Below are 15,660 nucleotides of genomic sequence, written 5' to 3'. Positions count from 1 at the left end.
AGAGGCATTTAGTATGCAATGTTAAATAATAATTTTAGTGATTTACTACAGTAGAGAATGATAAGGTTTTGTATTAATTTATACTAACTTATATCATGAGTTATTGTTAAGTTTTGTGTGGATGAAGTTTTTGAGATTTAGGGAAACCGTGATATGAGAGGAACTAAGGAGACACAAGATCTCAAGCTTGGGGATGCCCAAGGCATCCCAAGATAATATTTCAAGAAGTCTCAAGCATCTAAGCTTGGGGATTCCCCAGTAGGCATCCCACCTTTTTTCATCAACAATTATCGGTCAGTATCGGTTGAGCCTAGGTTTTTACTTGTACACATGATATGTGCTATTCTTGGAGTGCCCTTTTATTTTTGTTTGTTGTTTGAGTAAAATACTTGGTTCTAAAATTTTAAAATGAGAGAGAGTCCTCACTTAGCTACTTAATTGTTTGACTACTCATTTGATCTTCACTTATAGCTTTTTGGATGAGTTTGCCATTTACTCTCGTTCTTCACTTATATCCTAAGATTAAATTGTTGGATGCATTGTATATCATAAAGTTGAAATTATATGTGCTTCATATGCTTGTATCCTGCCTAGTAGTAGTTTCTCATTGGGTTTAGGAAGTAAAATTTATTAAAATTTGACAATCACAATATTGGTCATACAAGCAATTCATGAATAATTAGTATATGGAAGAGATACAACTGCCTCAACTTCATCCCTCTACATGGTCACATGGTATTCTATGTGATGATTGATTTAGTGATGTTCATAGAGCGAAGATATCAGAGTCATGTGGGCTATATGGCAGTCCTGGAACAAATTGACACATGATGGTGACCGTTCAAACTTGGTGTTCTTAGTTAGGCGTATCAAAAAAGATCTAACTATCTTGGACATCCCCTGTCAACATGTAAAAATTCTCCTAGGCCATGGTTGGCATCCATCGACAGAGGGGTGGGTGCAAATTAATATTGATGGGGCTCTAACCTTGCTGAGAGCAAGGCTGCTGAAAAAGAGGTGGCGCGGTCACCCTCTTCGTTACTCGGAGCATGGAGCAAGCCACACGAAGGTGTCACTGATTCTTTCATTGCAAAAGCTTTGGCATTGCGGATGGCGTTATATTTGCTTGCTTCGAGGCTACCCACATGTGATAATGGAGATAGATTGACAGGAACTGGTCTATCAATGCACTTCTCGCTGTAGATCCTTGTTGGTTGTGGCACCGATTCTCTTAGAAGTCAGAGAGCGAGCTTCATCATTTTTATCTTTTGTATTTCAACATGTAAACAGATTAGTCAAATCAACTAGCTCCTTTTTGTTGAATCGAGCTCTCTGAATTCAGAAAATAGTTGCTGGCTAGAACAAAGATATCGATTATGTCCTCCCGAACATGGAATAAATTTAGAGTAATGTTCAGTTTTTCTGACAGCTTATGGCATAAGGTGCTCTATTCCCAGCTTATTCTAGAAGTCACGCAACCCCCCCCCCCCCCCACACACACACACACACAAAAATGAGGGTGGCTTCTAAAATAAGTTGAGAAGGGGACAACTTATTTTGGCCGCCACCAAAAAAACTAGGCTTAAATAGAGTAGGATAATGGATATTTCATCACATAATCTCTACTATTTAAAAGAACGTAAGGTTCTCATTTCATCTTTCTTCCCACCACCCCTTCGTTCAACCTTCGATGTACTCCCTGCATTCCAAAATATAGTGCTTCAACATTGACCATAAATTTAACAAACGAGACCGACTGCGGCGGGAGCAAAAGTTATACCAGTGAATTCGTATTCAAAAAAAGTTTTCAATTATATAATTTTCGTCCCGCCGCAGTTGGTCTCGTTGGTTAAATTTATGGTCAAAGTTGGACCTCGGGAAGCGCAGGCGCACTATATTTTGGAACGGAGGGAGTATATGATAATCAATCACCTTAATTTACTTATTTTCTGAGCCAATGTCATTTTAACTTACTTACCAAACTTCTAATCAAAATATAAGGTAATTCACGGGAAGAATTTGATGAACATTTATTTACACAATCACATTATTATTGACAGATAAATCACAAGCTAACATGCTATAGAATATTTTATATCCCGTTACGACATACGAACATTGTTCTAGTAACATGTAAAAAAAGAATCATACACATCCGTAAATGAACTAGCCGTGCAAGTGCAAAAGACACATGATACGAAACCAGCTTGAGCACTACATCATCATATAGTATTAATTTTCTGTAAAACTTACAAGAGCTCTTGGCGACCTCAGAATCTCGAGGCCTTTAACTTCCAAGGCGCTCAAATTCCTCTGTCAAATAAACAACCTTGAAGAACTAGAACACAAGGCGCTCGTGGCCTAATGGACAAGGCATTTGACTTCTAATCAAAGGATTGTGGGTTCGAGTCCCACCGAGCGTGTATGTTTTTTATGTTTCTGTTTAATTTTTTTTCCTTATCCACACTTATTCATTTCTTTTGTACAAACACGATCTTTGAACACTACATATCCACTTCACAGCAAAGCTGAGTTTCACGATGCAAAAGTTAAAAAAAAACTGAGTTTACACTAAATCCATGAACCAGCAAAGAGGCATTGCTCACCCGCAAAAAAAAGAAAGCGAGTTTTTTTTTTAATGATGGATCAGGCGCTCGAAAATCCCCCTAAGATCGAGCTGTTTGCGAGGCGACATCTTCAGGATCCTGTGCTTACTATAGATAACATGTGTAAGCGAAATTAGTCTAGATCCCATTTGTGTTCCCTATGTAAAAATGCCGAAACTGGGAGACCATTGTTCTTCGTGTCCAGTTTCTACGGGTGGTCTCGGGATCTGTTGGTGTTGTGCCAAATACTAGTACTTGTCTTTCTTCTCTGCCAAACTTTTTCTTGGTTTCATGTTTTCCTCCCGGTGGGGATCGTTTGTTCATGCTGGGCATTTATGCTATATGCTGCGCTCCGTGGAACACAAGGAACAAGGGTTACCTTTGATCATCATGTTATGCCTTCTCCTCTTAGGTGGTGTTCTGTGTTTGATCCTCTGCTGATCTATAAGAACTTGTTGTTTCCGTTTTTAATGGAAAGGTGCTAAATTTCTTGGTGCTGGCTGTTTGTCATAGCTCGTTTCTGATTCTCTCTCCGCATCTCCCTGTTCCTTCTTCCTTCCTGGGTGTCAGAGTGCTACGACATTGTCGTGTCGTCTTCTGTGTTTTCAATATATATATATATATATATATATATATATATATATATATATATATATATATATATATATATATATATATATATATATATATATATGATAAATTTTATCTACAAGCAGTGGTAGTTACCATCTAATTGTTTGGCCTCCACGTGTCCCTCAAGCCGTAGCACCAATTGGGTTGGTGGGTGCCAAAAAACCCGTTAGTGTTCAAGCCTAATTTAATCATTTAGTTAAAATGTTTTACCAGCCAACTATTAGCAACAACCTGCTAATTTCAGGGCTGCATGCAGCAGACCTCACCGAATGGATAAGTGCGAGTAGCTATCCACTAGGAGACATTGATTTTAAAACAACCTAGCTGGACACGTATTGCCCATACAATGTACTTACACATTGATGTAAAAAATGCTTATTATATGTGTGCTCCTTAAATCCAAAGAGATCATAGTTCTATATGTGCTCCAAAACTTAAAAGTATAGACACAATATTTTCTCAGTGTTCTGATTGTCCATAATGTATACTCAAAAATTTAATCCTAGAATATATACTTGCTATTTAGATGGAATATGAAGTTCTGGAGTATGGAGTATGGAGTATGAAGTATCAGGATGCATGTACTTCATAGTAAATGAGTGTGCAAAAAAGTATGGAGTATGCCGAAGAGCCAAGAATATAGTATGGAGTAACCCTAAAAAAAATAGTATGAAGTATGAAGTACGTGGTATGTACTTCATAGAAAAAAAATATAGTATGGAGTACCCCCGCAAAAATAAAATAACAGTATGAAGTATCATAAAAAGAGGATAGTATGTCGTATATCTCATAGTACAAAATATGGAGTATATTTTTTTAGAAAAGGAAATATGGAGTATATATAAATATCAGTATGTCACGTTGATGGATACGCTAAATACAAATACATTCATGGCTTCATGGACTCCTGAGCGGTTGGTTGAAACACCATATACACATGTTGTTTCCATCAATGCATATACGCATGTTCTTCCTTCTCATACATCGCCATCTCTCACGATGGAGTATATACTGTGAGTATATGTACATCGCCGTCGTCGCCGCCGCCGCCGTGCTGGAGCAGTCACATGTCGGCCATAAACAGTATTACGACGCAGCCGCCGCTCACCTCGCCGGTGAGCCATCCGAGATGTGCAGTAGTATGTAGTCGTCTCTGCTACCTCATAGAGTAGTCTCTCGTCGGCGTGTGCAGCCGTAAATCATTGTCACCATCGCCGCACCATAACAATCTTATATTGGTGGTCGTTGCGCATCGCAATCTTACACGACGGATGTGTTTTTCTAGATGCATGGTTGATGTATCGGCTAGATGAACGCCTTGGAACATGGTCCTAATCCATGATCATAAAAAATCTGATTATATTATAAATCGACTAGGAGGAATATTAAAGATTGGGTCCTCTGGATGAATACGTTGGAACATACATCCATGCTCCTAATCCCATCAGCCATCAACGTTGCCCGCGACCCCTGTATAAGAATGGAAATTAGGAACAATTAACAATTGATTTACACGATGTTTGTGTAGATGCATGTTGCATACCTTCTGTCTCTAATGATTTTTCCAGATCCAGCTTTACGTGAAGATTTTGACCGAGAAACATGGAGAAAGAGAAAGAGCGCTCTGAGAGAGAGAAAAAGATTAGCGTTGCATGGTTTTATGTCAAGCGATATACGGGGCTAGCCCAAGAAAATAGGAAGGTGGAGATCCGAGTGGAAAATATATCCTTCTTTATTTTACCCGCAACCCGTTAGGAGCCGCACACATCTCAAGCAATCAGACGGCAAAAAAGATGAAGGTAACTACCACCTAATGGTAGGATGTATTTTCCCTATATAATATTATATATATATATATATGACGAATTTTTCCTACTCCCATTTTTGTTTCATATGTTCTAGGCAGTATCTATCATATCGAAGAGTATGTACGCGTAGTATGTAGTATATAAGAATGTATAGGTAGTATATATACTACTTTTTTGGTAGTATGTATCATATTTTATGCATACTCCATTTCACATATAAATATATATATGAGGGAGTTCTCAATATATTTGAAAATGATTGGTGTTGTATCGTCTTCTGATTTTCAAATCATTTGAAAATGGTTCAGGCCCGCTGTTGCCTGCCATGGTCACCGTAAAAAAAAATCCAAACACTTAAGAGGAAACAAAAAATTGTGCCGCCTACAGCAATCTGCTAGCGTCAGTGGTCAGATGCTACTGCAAGCAGCATCCTGAACAACTTTTTATACTAGCACAAGAAAGTATTTGTCCAGCAGCACAGGCCAAAAAATGTCAGATCACTTCCACGAAGAACAAACCGGGTGCAGCAACTGACATGAAACAACAGCGAAATTAAGTCGGGTGGATCAAGTACAGCATCGTTACCAACACCAAAATATGTATCCTACGGAACTTCGCTCTTTCTAACCCCAAATGCTGTGTGTTCATTATTCCTACGATTGACAAGAGCGCCTATATGTCCTGCTGCTAGATCTTCTCTTGCTTTTCGCCTACGAGGGGGAGCATCTCCAACCGGCTTCTCGGGGTGCGCGGGCTCGGGGAGGCGGCCTGCTGGGAGATCAGATGCCTCACATAGCCGTAGAAGGTGCAGCCGACGAGCGTGATCCCACACCCTACGGCGTTCATGGCAGAGATCGGGTTCCGGAAGATCATCCAGGAGATCAGCACCGCGACAGCCACCTACACACCAATCATGGTACCAGTTTGTCAATGCCGAACTTGGACTGAAGAAGCAGAACAAAGCGGAATAGAGCCTCGCACTCTCACTCTCACCTTGAGATTGCCGGCTACATTGAAGGTCACCGCTGTCGTTGAATGGATAACATAGAAGATGGAGAAGTTCAGGCAGAAGGCGAGAACTCCTGAGGTGATTATGATGATCAGTGCAGGGACGGTTGACTCGTATGTGTACAGCCAGTTGATTACGCCACTCCCTTCGAGTACGATCGCTGGTATCGATAGTATCATGGTGGCAAAGGGTGCCATGTAGTACACTGTGTTAATGCTGCAGAGAAGAAAAAGAACAGCAAATCAACTCACTAAAAGGAAAATGTGCAAGATCGTACTTGATTGCGGTACTATGAAAATAGCAAGAGATTCTACTAAATAATAATGATGACAGCAGCGGTATTTATTCCATTATCTATGATAATCTCTGATGACAATTAGTATGAAACATCACATGGCAACAACCACCCTTCCCCTACACCTTAAATTCTTTGTTGTAAAACTTAGACAGATGGTATGTAATCATTTCTTTTGTAAACTGATCAGATCAACTGTTTACCTGTCAAATTTGTATCCATGGAGCAGGGATTCTGCCAAGATGGTCTTTGTGGATGTGGCAAGGCAGCCAACCATGGCAGCGCAAAAACCAAACATATTGAAGCTAAGTTCAGTTACTGAAGTTAAGAGGATTCCACCCACTATTGGAATCAAAGAAGCCCATATGCGCCACTCAAAATATTTCCTCCAGACCAACCACTGCAGAATAACTGTTCTTCAATGAATCAGAATATGCGACAGCAGTCGTGAAAAGTGCATGTCGAATGGAGAGCAAGAAATGAGAGAACCTGTTGTTGCAGGAGTGAAAGATTTTATGGTCTGCATGAAAGAGACCGGGATGTACCGCAGGCTGATATTACCCAACACTATGTTTATGCAGAATACAAATGACATGGGGAATATCCTTTTCCAGCGATCCTCGGGGGCGACCTCGATCAGTGGTTTTACTTTGAGCACTTTGATTGCGATATAGGCTCCAATAGAAGAGCATATGAAGTGGACACACGACACGGTCAGAGGGAATTTGAACTCCAGTTTCTGCATCGAAGAAAAACTTAAAATCATCGAGAGCAGGGAGCAGATAATTTCTTTATTAACGACGATATTCGTCATTCAGGATCATTTTATTTTCAGACGTGTGAAGGTAGCACGGGATGTTGTATATTTCTAGTCCTAGAAATCAGACTTGTACTTGATGGTGTTGACAACTGAATGCAGTAAATAAGCCCCCAAACAAAGATGGTGGAAGAAGCCCGGGGGAATATTCATCCATATGTCACTTGAGGTGAAATATGTTTAGATTCATCTTGTTGTCAAACATATCAGTACAAAAAAACTCTGAATCAGACTTGAGGAGTCGCTCGCTCGCGTCGCTCCCTGGGGGGCGGCTCGGGCAACCTAACCGCCGCCGCCCCCGCTCCCCTTTCCTCCCTCGCTCCGGCCGCCACCGCCGGAGGAGGCCGACGGGCAAAGCCCACTCGGCGGACGGCGGTGGCGGGGCACCCTCGTCGCGCGCCGCAAGTCTTCGGCCCTGGACGAAGGCCTGCATCCGGCGGCGGCTGCGTCTGGCCAGGCGCGGGCAAGCCGGGGCGGCGGCCCCGGGCTCGGCGGCGGTGCTGTTTCCTCCTCTCCCTCATCGGGAGAGTGGGGGGCGGCGCTGAGGCTGGCCATCATCGATCTGGTGCGGCGCATCTGGTGGCGTGCGGCGTGCCTGTGGGTTCGGCCGTGAGGACGGCGAGCCGTAGGTGTGACAGATCTGGAGGTATTGCCCCTCTCCCTTCCATGCATCCCTTCCCAGTCCCCGGGTCGGTTTGGATCTTGCCGGATCCACCTCCGGTGTGTTCTGATGGAGCAGATCGGTGTCCGGGGGAAACCTTGGCTGCCTTAGGCTGACCGGCAGCGGCGACGCCGATTTTTGGCGACGCTTTCCTCCTTGGGGGAGTTGCTGAGGGCACCATCTCTCCTCTCCAACCCATGTCCGGGTGAAAGCCCAAGATCCGATGCGGATCGGGCGTCGGCGGCGCCCTAGGCACCGTAACCTTCCTGGAGGCGACGCCAAGGACATTGGGATCGGATGGAAGGGTCTGCAGGTGAGGGGTGGGGGTGTGCTGCCTCCCTTCGGTGGAGCGGTGTTTCGTTCTACATTTTCTTGGCGGCGGCTCTTGGCGGCATGGAGCAGCGGAGGCTTGGCGCCAGATGTGTGGCGACGGACACGCACAGGAGGTCGACGCTGTCTGGCGTCGTGGTGGCGTCGGCAGCAGCGAGACCGGGCAAGGCCGTTACAACAGTACAGCTCTGAAGATGGATATGTGGTAGGTGGTTGTGGCGGCCTCATACCCGGCGGGCGGCCTGGTTGAGGAGCACGCCGGACTGGTGGGTGCCCATACCCGGCAGGCGTCCAGGTTGGGACCTCAGGTCTTAGATGTTAGGTTTGGCTGCGAGGTCTGTTTGGTATTAGGCCCAGACCATCAGCGCCCCTTCATCAGTTAGATAGGAGTAGCGACAGAGGTTGCGAAGATGGTGGCTTTGGTCTTACTGTTGTACGACTTTGTAAGGTTTTGTGCTAATAATTAATAAAGTGGCCGTATGCATCGTCCAGATGCAGAGGCCGGGGTATTCCTCCTTTTCAAAAAAAAAAAAAACTCTGAATGAAGCCTGAAACCTGGCATGTTGGTTTACTCTCTAGTCTAACTCTGAATAAACTGGCAATCAAACACATGAACAAAAGGAAGGACTTGAGGTTTTGTTTCTCCTCCTAAAAGTTCTTTTTTTTACCATTGGCAAGGAAACCTAATCCGATAATTCCTTTGTTTTAACATCCGTGGCATGATAAATCACTAGCTAATCTGCACCTGAAGGCACGGATCAATCCATAAAAACACGAGGAGGCGCACATGAGGATGAGGAGGAAATAAAAGGTAAATAAAAAAGGGGGATGCGGAAGAGTTGGGACCTGGAAGATCCACTTGTTGATGATGATGACGGTGACGTTGAAGCCCCACCATTGGAGGATGGCGAGCACCGCCCGGACCGTCGCCACGTTCCCCATCTTCCCATCCTCCATCGCGCCTCTTCCGAAAGAAGATGAAGAAGATGAAGAAGAAGGCCAAGGCCCAGGGAAGAAACCGAAACCGGCCGGCGTTCCGGAATCAATTAATTAATAATCAATTAATCCATCGAAAACTCCTCTCTGGACGACCCATTCTGTAAGGCATCGGCGGTTCTTCTAGAAGGTTCTAGAAAGCTGAGAACTTGAGGCGGCGCCGCCGATCTCTTGAGAAGAGAAGAAAAAACACAAGAGATGGGAGAAAGAAGAGAATACCAAGGCCCCAGGAGGATTCGTCCTGGTTTTAGGTTGAGAGCTCGGTTTGTGTGAAGGAGGGAGAGGAGAGGCTCTTCCCTGTCATCATGGAACGCGTTACTGCTTTCCTTACCTTCACGTCATGCTTCTACGCGGCCTATCCTGGCCTGGACACGTGTCATGCGAGATAATGACAGACGATTGCAAACGAGATTCGCCACTGCAATTAGCAAACAATTTAACTCTTAGGATTTGCCGCTCCGAATCTCCGTCAAACCATGCAGTAGCAGTACAATGCAATGGGCTTTAGAGAGGTGTTTGTAAAACTATAAATTTGTGTTTCCTTAAACACCAATGCTTGTCACACGTCAGATGCGTGGCACTCAGGCCATTACGTCTTTTGATGGCAATTCCAATCATGTAAGGATGACAAATTTCAGTGACACACGACAAATTTCTGTCAAAAATAAATTGAAGAACGAAAGTTGTTATAAACTAAAGTTGTCATCCTCGCATCACAAAATTTATCATAAAAAACATTCAAAGTTGCCATGTGCTCGTACCTGACGTGTGGCACTTATATCAGAATAATAATAATAAAGGTGCATTCTTCGCAAACACCTCTCTAAGCACGTCGCGTTGTAGATGGTCTTAAAAGGTCCCAACAAATAAGTTTGTCCTTGCAAAAAGAAAAATCGGTTTGCAAAATTAGGATTGTTAAGTGTGAGAAAATAACACAAAAATACAGTAGGTTATAACCAAACAACAGCAATGAATAGAGATAGACAAGGTCATATCATTCGTTCCTTACAAGAGTTACAATGGAACAACTGGCACTAAGTAAGTAAAACACAACAAATCAAGTGATGTTTCGTGCAAATAATAATAATACAGCCTACATAAAAGAAGCGTTTCATCAGGCGAGACTTTCTAAGTGTCAACTACACAACAGACTGGCTCTGATTCAACTATTCAAGCCAGTGTATATATCATATATGGCCCTCCAAAGAGGGCCAAAGAATAATCATCGTCCCTTCCTTTTCCTTTACCTAGCAAAGCTTGGCCAAGCAACATCTTTGCAAAACGCTGCTCTGCTTATTACTCCCCTCTTGGCCAAGCAATAGCATCATCAACTAGGCTAAGCGTCGTCCGACTGGCTCGCACGCTTGGCGCTTATATGTTGTTGTTTCTTCAGGATCGACTTCTCGTACCTCTGCATCCCCTCCCTCGCCCGCCGCACGCTGCAAAGCGGGCAGTACCAGTGACCCTTGGGGACGCAGGTGCGCTTGGGTGTCATGCAGTACACATGGTAGGCCTCGTCGCAGCCGTCGCACAGGGTGATCTCCTCGTCGTCCTTGTTCTTGAAGCAGCCCCTGCAGATGCACGAGGGGCAGTACCAGCACTCCAGATTCTTCTGCTTCTCCAGCGCGATCTGGCTCGTCCTCAGGCACCGGATGTGGTAGAACTTGTAGGGGCAGTAAGGGTGGCCGCACACCAGGAACTGCTTGTCGTCGTCCTCGCACGTGCCGCAGTGCTTGCACAGCTTCGACAGGGCGGTCGTGTACAGGTCCGGCTCGTTCTCTTCCTCCACGCTCGGCACCGAGCTCCCTTCTCTTTCGTCGGCTACCTCGATTCCGCTGGCAACTTCAGGTGGTTCTATCTTCTTGACGACCTCAAGCTTGTCACACAGAGGACAATCACCATGCAGGCTGTCATGAACGTTCTTCTTGGCGCCTGCAGCCTTTCCCTTTCCCTTATTGCTGCTGCAGGCAGGACAGTGCCAGTTGTCTGGAATTTGTTTCATAGCAGGATGGAGTCGCTTCACACATTCAAAGTGGTATGTCGTGTCGCATCCATCGCATATAAGGCTTTTTTCTTCTTCTGCACTGGTTCCACATTGTTTGCAAGTGCAAGTTCGACCAAGTCCACATGTCCCAGATCGCTTTGGTATTGTAGAATGACCGGAATCACATGGGGAGAACTGCGTGGTCGTATTTGAATCCTTCGGGATTTTCTCGACGAAACCACCCAAACTTGTTTCCTAATGAAATATGCAATCAGTAAAAATTATTAGCTGAATGTAACCATTTTAAAAGTGGCCAGCAATCTGTCGACAAACACACCGATTACCTCTATCCTGTGCTCAGCAGCAACCTCTACTTCAGAAACTCCAGAAGCCTGTAAAGATTTATCATAAGTGTTGCCCAGCACCAGCATAAAGAGGAATTATAGCAAGAAGTTAAGCATCAACAGCAGCTTGAGGTACAGTTGTCCGGAAATACATGTCTCTTAATTATGGGGGTAAAAACTGCAAACTTACTTGTTTCTGATAGGAAGCTCGTGAAATGATTGGAAGATTGCTGGCTAGACTTGTCATCTCTCGGCCAACTTGTTCAAACTTCTCCCATATCTATATCATGCACAAATATACATACATACTAAAGTATTATTTGTCTGAATGTTTCATGGAATACTTATAGCAAGCAAAAAAGGAGATGAAAAGGAGAAAAGACCAAAAATAAGAAGAGCAGCACACGTCGTCTGAGAGGCGTAGGAGGTGGCGTGCTAACGTCTACACAGCTACACCAAATCTAACCATTAGTTGATTTTACCCCAACACATTACAGTTGTTTTTCGCTATCTGTCCATTTTAGTAACGGAAAGGAGGAAAATAGAACTTCCTCACTTGGATTAATACTCCAGCATTGAGCTGCACATGCAGAAGAATGATTCAACAATTTGGTTTACGTGCGCTCACAGATGCCACGGTGAAAATACAGGGACCATTTGAGACACTACAGTGCATAAAAGGCCCGCTCTAGGCTGCGCAGTAGTGATGCTGACGTGTCTCTATTTGATACTGTATCATAAAACACAGTAATAATCATAGTTAAAGAAGGCACACCTAGGCTCTAGGCGATAGCAAAACGCCTAGCGCTGAATTGTGCTTAATCTGTGCATAAGCATGAGCCTTGGTTATAAAAGCGCAAGGCGATGGCAAAACACACGCACAATTAACGCCTAGCGCTTTTTTGAACTATGGTAATAATCAAGAACACGACTACTTTTTCCAATGAATGAATGAGAAATAGCTACCTGCTGGATGTGGTCGTTGAACAGAGCCGGGTTCCGTGCATAGTTTCCATTTCTCATGTTGGCGTCAATTTTCCCCAAATCAATGACCTCATGAACCTTACTCACATGGAAAGTTCCAACTAGCAAATCACACAACATGGCAAACTTCTCCGAGACAAAAATGTCAAGGAGAGCATTATTGCACATTGCTGTGTTGGCATCCAAAGATGCTGCAATCGCATCTTTTAATGGAATAGAGGAGCTAATCTCTTTAGCACCTGCTACTCCAGCAGGATGCTCTTCTGACGCTCCTTGGCCTTTATTTAGGTTGCCCTGGAAATCACAGAGAATTTCACTATCAGGGAAATTCCTATCATAGACATTATACACTAGATTGCTTCTTTTATGAGATATATGTTCTGAACAAGAGCATTATTACTGACTTTTTGCACGGATTGACAGCAATTGTATCTGAGCGCATCTTGTATGCAGCTCTGAATCCCCCCACCCTTATTTACACCTGGAGATTGCAGGAAGCCCTCCAACGTGTTCCTCCAAGTAATCCAATGTCTGGGCAGGATCTGGTGGCCATCTTGGCCAGAAGTGCCGCTACAGGGGATGATGGTGGCACAAGGCTGCACACAGAGCAAGCAAAGGAAAAGCAATGAGCACAGTTTTCAGTTATGTAGAACATCTGCAGAGGAAAAGATATTTCGTCTATTGGGTACAGAATTGCTAGGCAGCGGCAAGATTCATGGCATTGGAAGAACCTAGTTGCAAATCTAGGCGCTTCAAAATGAAATCTTGGGCGGCTGGTGGCGCCAGAGAGCAAAGACAGCCAGATATTCCAACTGCAACAGCAACAAGGAGAGGGGGGGAGAAGAAAGAAGACGAGCAGGCTAGGGATTGCAATGGTTACCGCTCCGGGGTCGGAGCTGGCGCCGCGGGTGGCCGTGCGGCGGCGCTTGTAGGTGACGAGGACCTCGGACGACGGCTGCTCCCCCGGGGCAGGGCGCTTGGGCGGGGCCGGCGGCGGGGCGGCGCCGTCCTGGGAGGTCATCTTCCGGCACGGCGGCCGCAGCACATGCCCAGCACAGAGCGAGCCCGTGGCCAGAACCGGGAGCGTAGCCTCGGAGGGGGTGAGAGGGGGCGAAGGCAGCGTGGGGGCGAGTTTCTAGGGTTTCGGGGGGCCGTTGCGGAGGAGGATGTGGGTTGGGATCTCCCGGCGAGGGGAGGGGAGGGGAGCAGCGGAGCAGAGAGGAGCGGGACAAGGTGGGAGATGAGTTTTTGGAAGAGGAAAAACGGAAAAGGGAAAGCCAGACGGACGGACTGCTGGGCCTTCTGTCTGGGGGACGGAGGGACGGCTATCTGTATCTGTATGGTCCATACTGCCCTCGTCTACGAGACAGCTTTGGACATAGGCAATTCGGCATGGTCTCTCTAATTTGTATCCCCTCCGGTGACGGTGCGGGCTGCATCCCCTCGGAGGTGGATGGCGGCGCGGGGGCAGAGATCGGAGGTGGCCGGCGGTGGGACGGAGTGCAGGTGCGACTGCAGAGGAGCAGGGGGGCGACGGTGGAGGTCATGGATGGTCAGTGGGGTGAAGAGGAGCCGGCGGTGGTCTGCGGAGAGGAGTAAGGGCGGAGGAGAAGGACGAGCGGCGGTCAATGGATGGGCCGCGGGGCAGGGCAGGGTCGTCGCTGCGGGAGGCGGCCAGCATACGAATAGCGGTGGAGGAGTGGCGGCGACCAGTGGAAGACACGCGGGGCAGGATCGCTCGCGACTGAAGAGGACGGCGGCCGCCTGGCGGTGGAGGAGAGACTCGCGGTGGCAGCTGATGCGGCTCGAAGCTATGTTGGTATTTCCTCAAAGAGGAAGGGATGATGCAGCACAACAGAGGTAGGTATTTCCCTCGGATATGAAACCAAGATTATCGAACCAGTAGGAGAATCAAGCAACACAACATAAAACAACCCCTCCACACAGATAACAAATCCTCGCAACCCGCCATGTTAAAGGGGTTGTCAATCCCTTTCGGGTAACGGCGCCTCAAGATAGGCAAACGGACGTGAGATAAAATTATAGTAGATTGATAGATCGAGCGTCAAATAAAATAAATAAGAATAGAACGCATCAAAGTATTTTTATATTTTTAGTTTTAATAGATCTGAAAATAAAAGCAAAGGAAAAGTAGATCGTGAAGGCAAATAATATGAGAAAGAGACCCGGGGGCCGTAGGTTTCACTAGTGGCTTCTTTCGAGAAAAATAGCAAATGGTGGGTAAACAAATTACTGTTGGGCAATTGATATAACTTCAAATAATCATGACGATATCCAGGCAATGATCATTATATAGGCATCACGTTCAAGATTAGTAGACCCACTCCTGCCTGCATCTACTACTATTACTCCACACATCGACCGCTATCCAGCATGCATCTATTGTAAGGTCATGGAGAAACGGAGTAATGCAATAAGAACGATGACATGATGTAGACAAGATCTATCTATGTAGAGATAGACCCCATCGTTTTATCCTTAGTAGCAACGATACATACGTGTCAGTTCTCCTTCTGTCACTGGGATCAAACACCGTAAGATCGAACCCACTACAAAGCACATCTTACCATTGCAAGATAAATAGATCAAGTTGGCCAAACAAAACCCAAATATCGGAGAAGAAATACGAGGCTATAAGAAATCATGCATAAAAGAGATCAAAGAAACTCAAATACTTTCATGGATATAAAAAGGTATAACTGATCATAAACTCAAAATTCATCAGATCCCAACAAACACATCGCAAAAAGAGTTACATCATATGGATCTCTAAGAGACCATTGTACTAAGAATTCAGTTAGAGAGAGGAAGCCATCTAGCTACTAACTACGGACCCGAAGGTCTATAAAGAATTAGTCACGCATCATCGGAGAGGCACCAATGGAGGTGGTGAACCCCATCCGTGATGGTGTCTAGATTGGATCTGGTGGTTCTGGACTCTGCGGCGGCTGGAATTGATTTTCGTTGACTCCCCTAGGGTTTCTGGAATATTGGGGTATTTATAGAGCAAAGAGGCGGTCCGGGGGGCACCCAAGGTGGGCACAACCCACCAGGGCGCGCCTGGGCCTCCTGGCGCGCCTTGGTGGGTTGTGCTCTCCTTGGAGCACCCCCAGGCGCAGCCTTGGCCCATTAGGTGTCTTCTGGTCCATAAAAAATCCCCGTAAAGTTTCGT

General features: G+C 45.4%; 2 protein-coding genes and 1 non-coding gene across 3 annotated transcripts; 1 reads left to right on the top strand and 2 right to left on the bottom strand.

Moving 5' to 3' along the window:
- Window positions 1-2,350: 2,350 nt before the first annotated feature.
- On the top strand, window positions 2,351-2,423 carry TRNAR-UCU (transfer RNA arginine (anticodon UCU)). Its single transcript has one exon. It is a non-coding gene; the product is annotated as a tRNA-Arg (tRNA).
- Window positions 2,424-5,558: 3,135 nt separating this feature from the next.
- On the bottom strand, window positions 5,559-9,570 carry LOC123156211 (UDP-galactose transporter 1). Its single transcript, XM_044574366.1, has 5 exons — window positions 9,006-9,570; window positions 6,841-7,090; window positions 6,555-6,762; window positions 6,041-6,272; window positions 5,559-5,947 (listed from the first exon to the last, which is right to left on the bottom strand). The coding sequence occupies exons 1-5, from the start codon at window positions 9,114-9,116 to the stop codon at window positions 5,735-5,737; spliced, it is 1,014 nt and encodes a 337-aa protein (XP_044430301.1). The 5' UTR covers window positions 9,117-9,570; the 3' UTR covers window positions 5,559-5,734.
- A 538-nt stretch (window positions 9,571-10,108) lies between these two features.
- Window positions 10,109-13,773, bottom strand: LOC123156210 (PHD finger protein EHD3). The gene is made up of 6 exons (XM_044574365.1): window positions 13,348-13,773; window positions 12,872-13,063; window positions 12,450-12,761; window positions 11,674-11,763; window positions 11,484-11,531; window positions 10,109-11,394 (listed from the first exon to the last, which is right to left on the bottom strand). Exons 1-6 carry the CDS (start codon window positions 13,486-13,488, stop codon window positions 10,492-10,494), a joined length of 1,686 nt encoding a protein of 561 aa, XP_044430300.1. The 5' UTR covers window positions 13,489-13,773; the 3' UTR covers window positions 10,109-10,491.
- Window positions 13,774-15,660: the final 1,887 nt, after the last annotated feature.

This window comes from Triticum aestivum, chromosome 7B, assembly GCF_018294505.1.
Source record: "Triticum aestivum cultivar Chinese Spring chromosome 7B, IWGSC CS RefSeq v2.1, whole genome shotgun sequence".
Classification (NCBI taxonomy): Eukaryota; Viridiplantae; Streptophyta; class Magnoliopsida; order Poales; family Poaceae; genus Triticum; species Triticum aestivum.
The sequence above is the reverse complement of the archived record's forward strand: the minus strand, read 5'-3'. Positions and strand labels throughout refer to the sequence as shown.

Excerpts from the sequence above, each read along its gene's own strand:
- LOC123156211 (XM_044574366.1), bottom strand. The coding sequence starts at position 9,116 with ATGGAGGATGGGAAGATGGGGAACGTGGCGACGGTCCGGGCGGTGCTC. Across the intron at positions 7,091-9,005 it reads TCAACAAGTGGATCTTCCAG|AAACTGGAGTTCAAATTCCC; the intron begins GTCCCAACTCTT and ends TCTTCGATGCAG. Across the intron at positions 6,763-6,840 it reads TTTCACTCCTGCAACAACAG|TTATTCTGCAGTGGTTGGTC; the intron begins GTTCTCTCATTT and ends ATTGAAGAACAG.
- LOC123156210 (XM_044574365.1), bottom strand. The coding sequence starts at position 13,488 with ATGACCTCCCAGGACGGCGCCGCCCCGCCGCCGGCCCCGCCCAAGCGC. Across the intron at positions 13,064-13,347 it reads CCAGCTCCGACCCCGGAGCG|CCTTGTGCCACCATCATCCC; the intron begins GTAACCATTGCA and ends CTCTGTGTGCAG. Across the intron at positions 12,762-12,871 it reads GCTGTCAATCCGTGCAAAAA|GGCAACCTAAATAAAGGCCA; the intron begins GTCAGTAATAAT and ends TGTGATTTCCAG.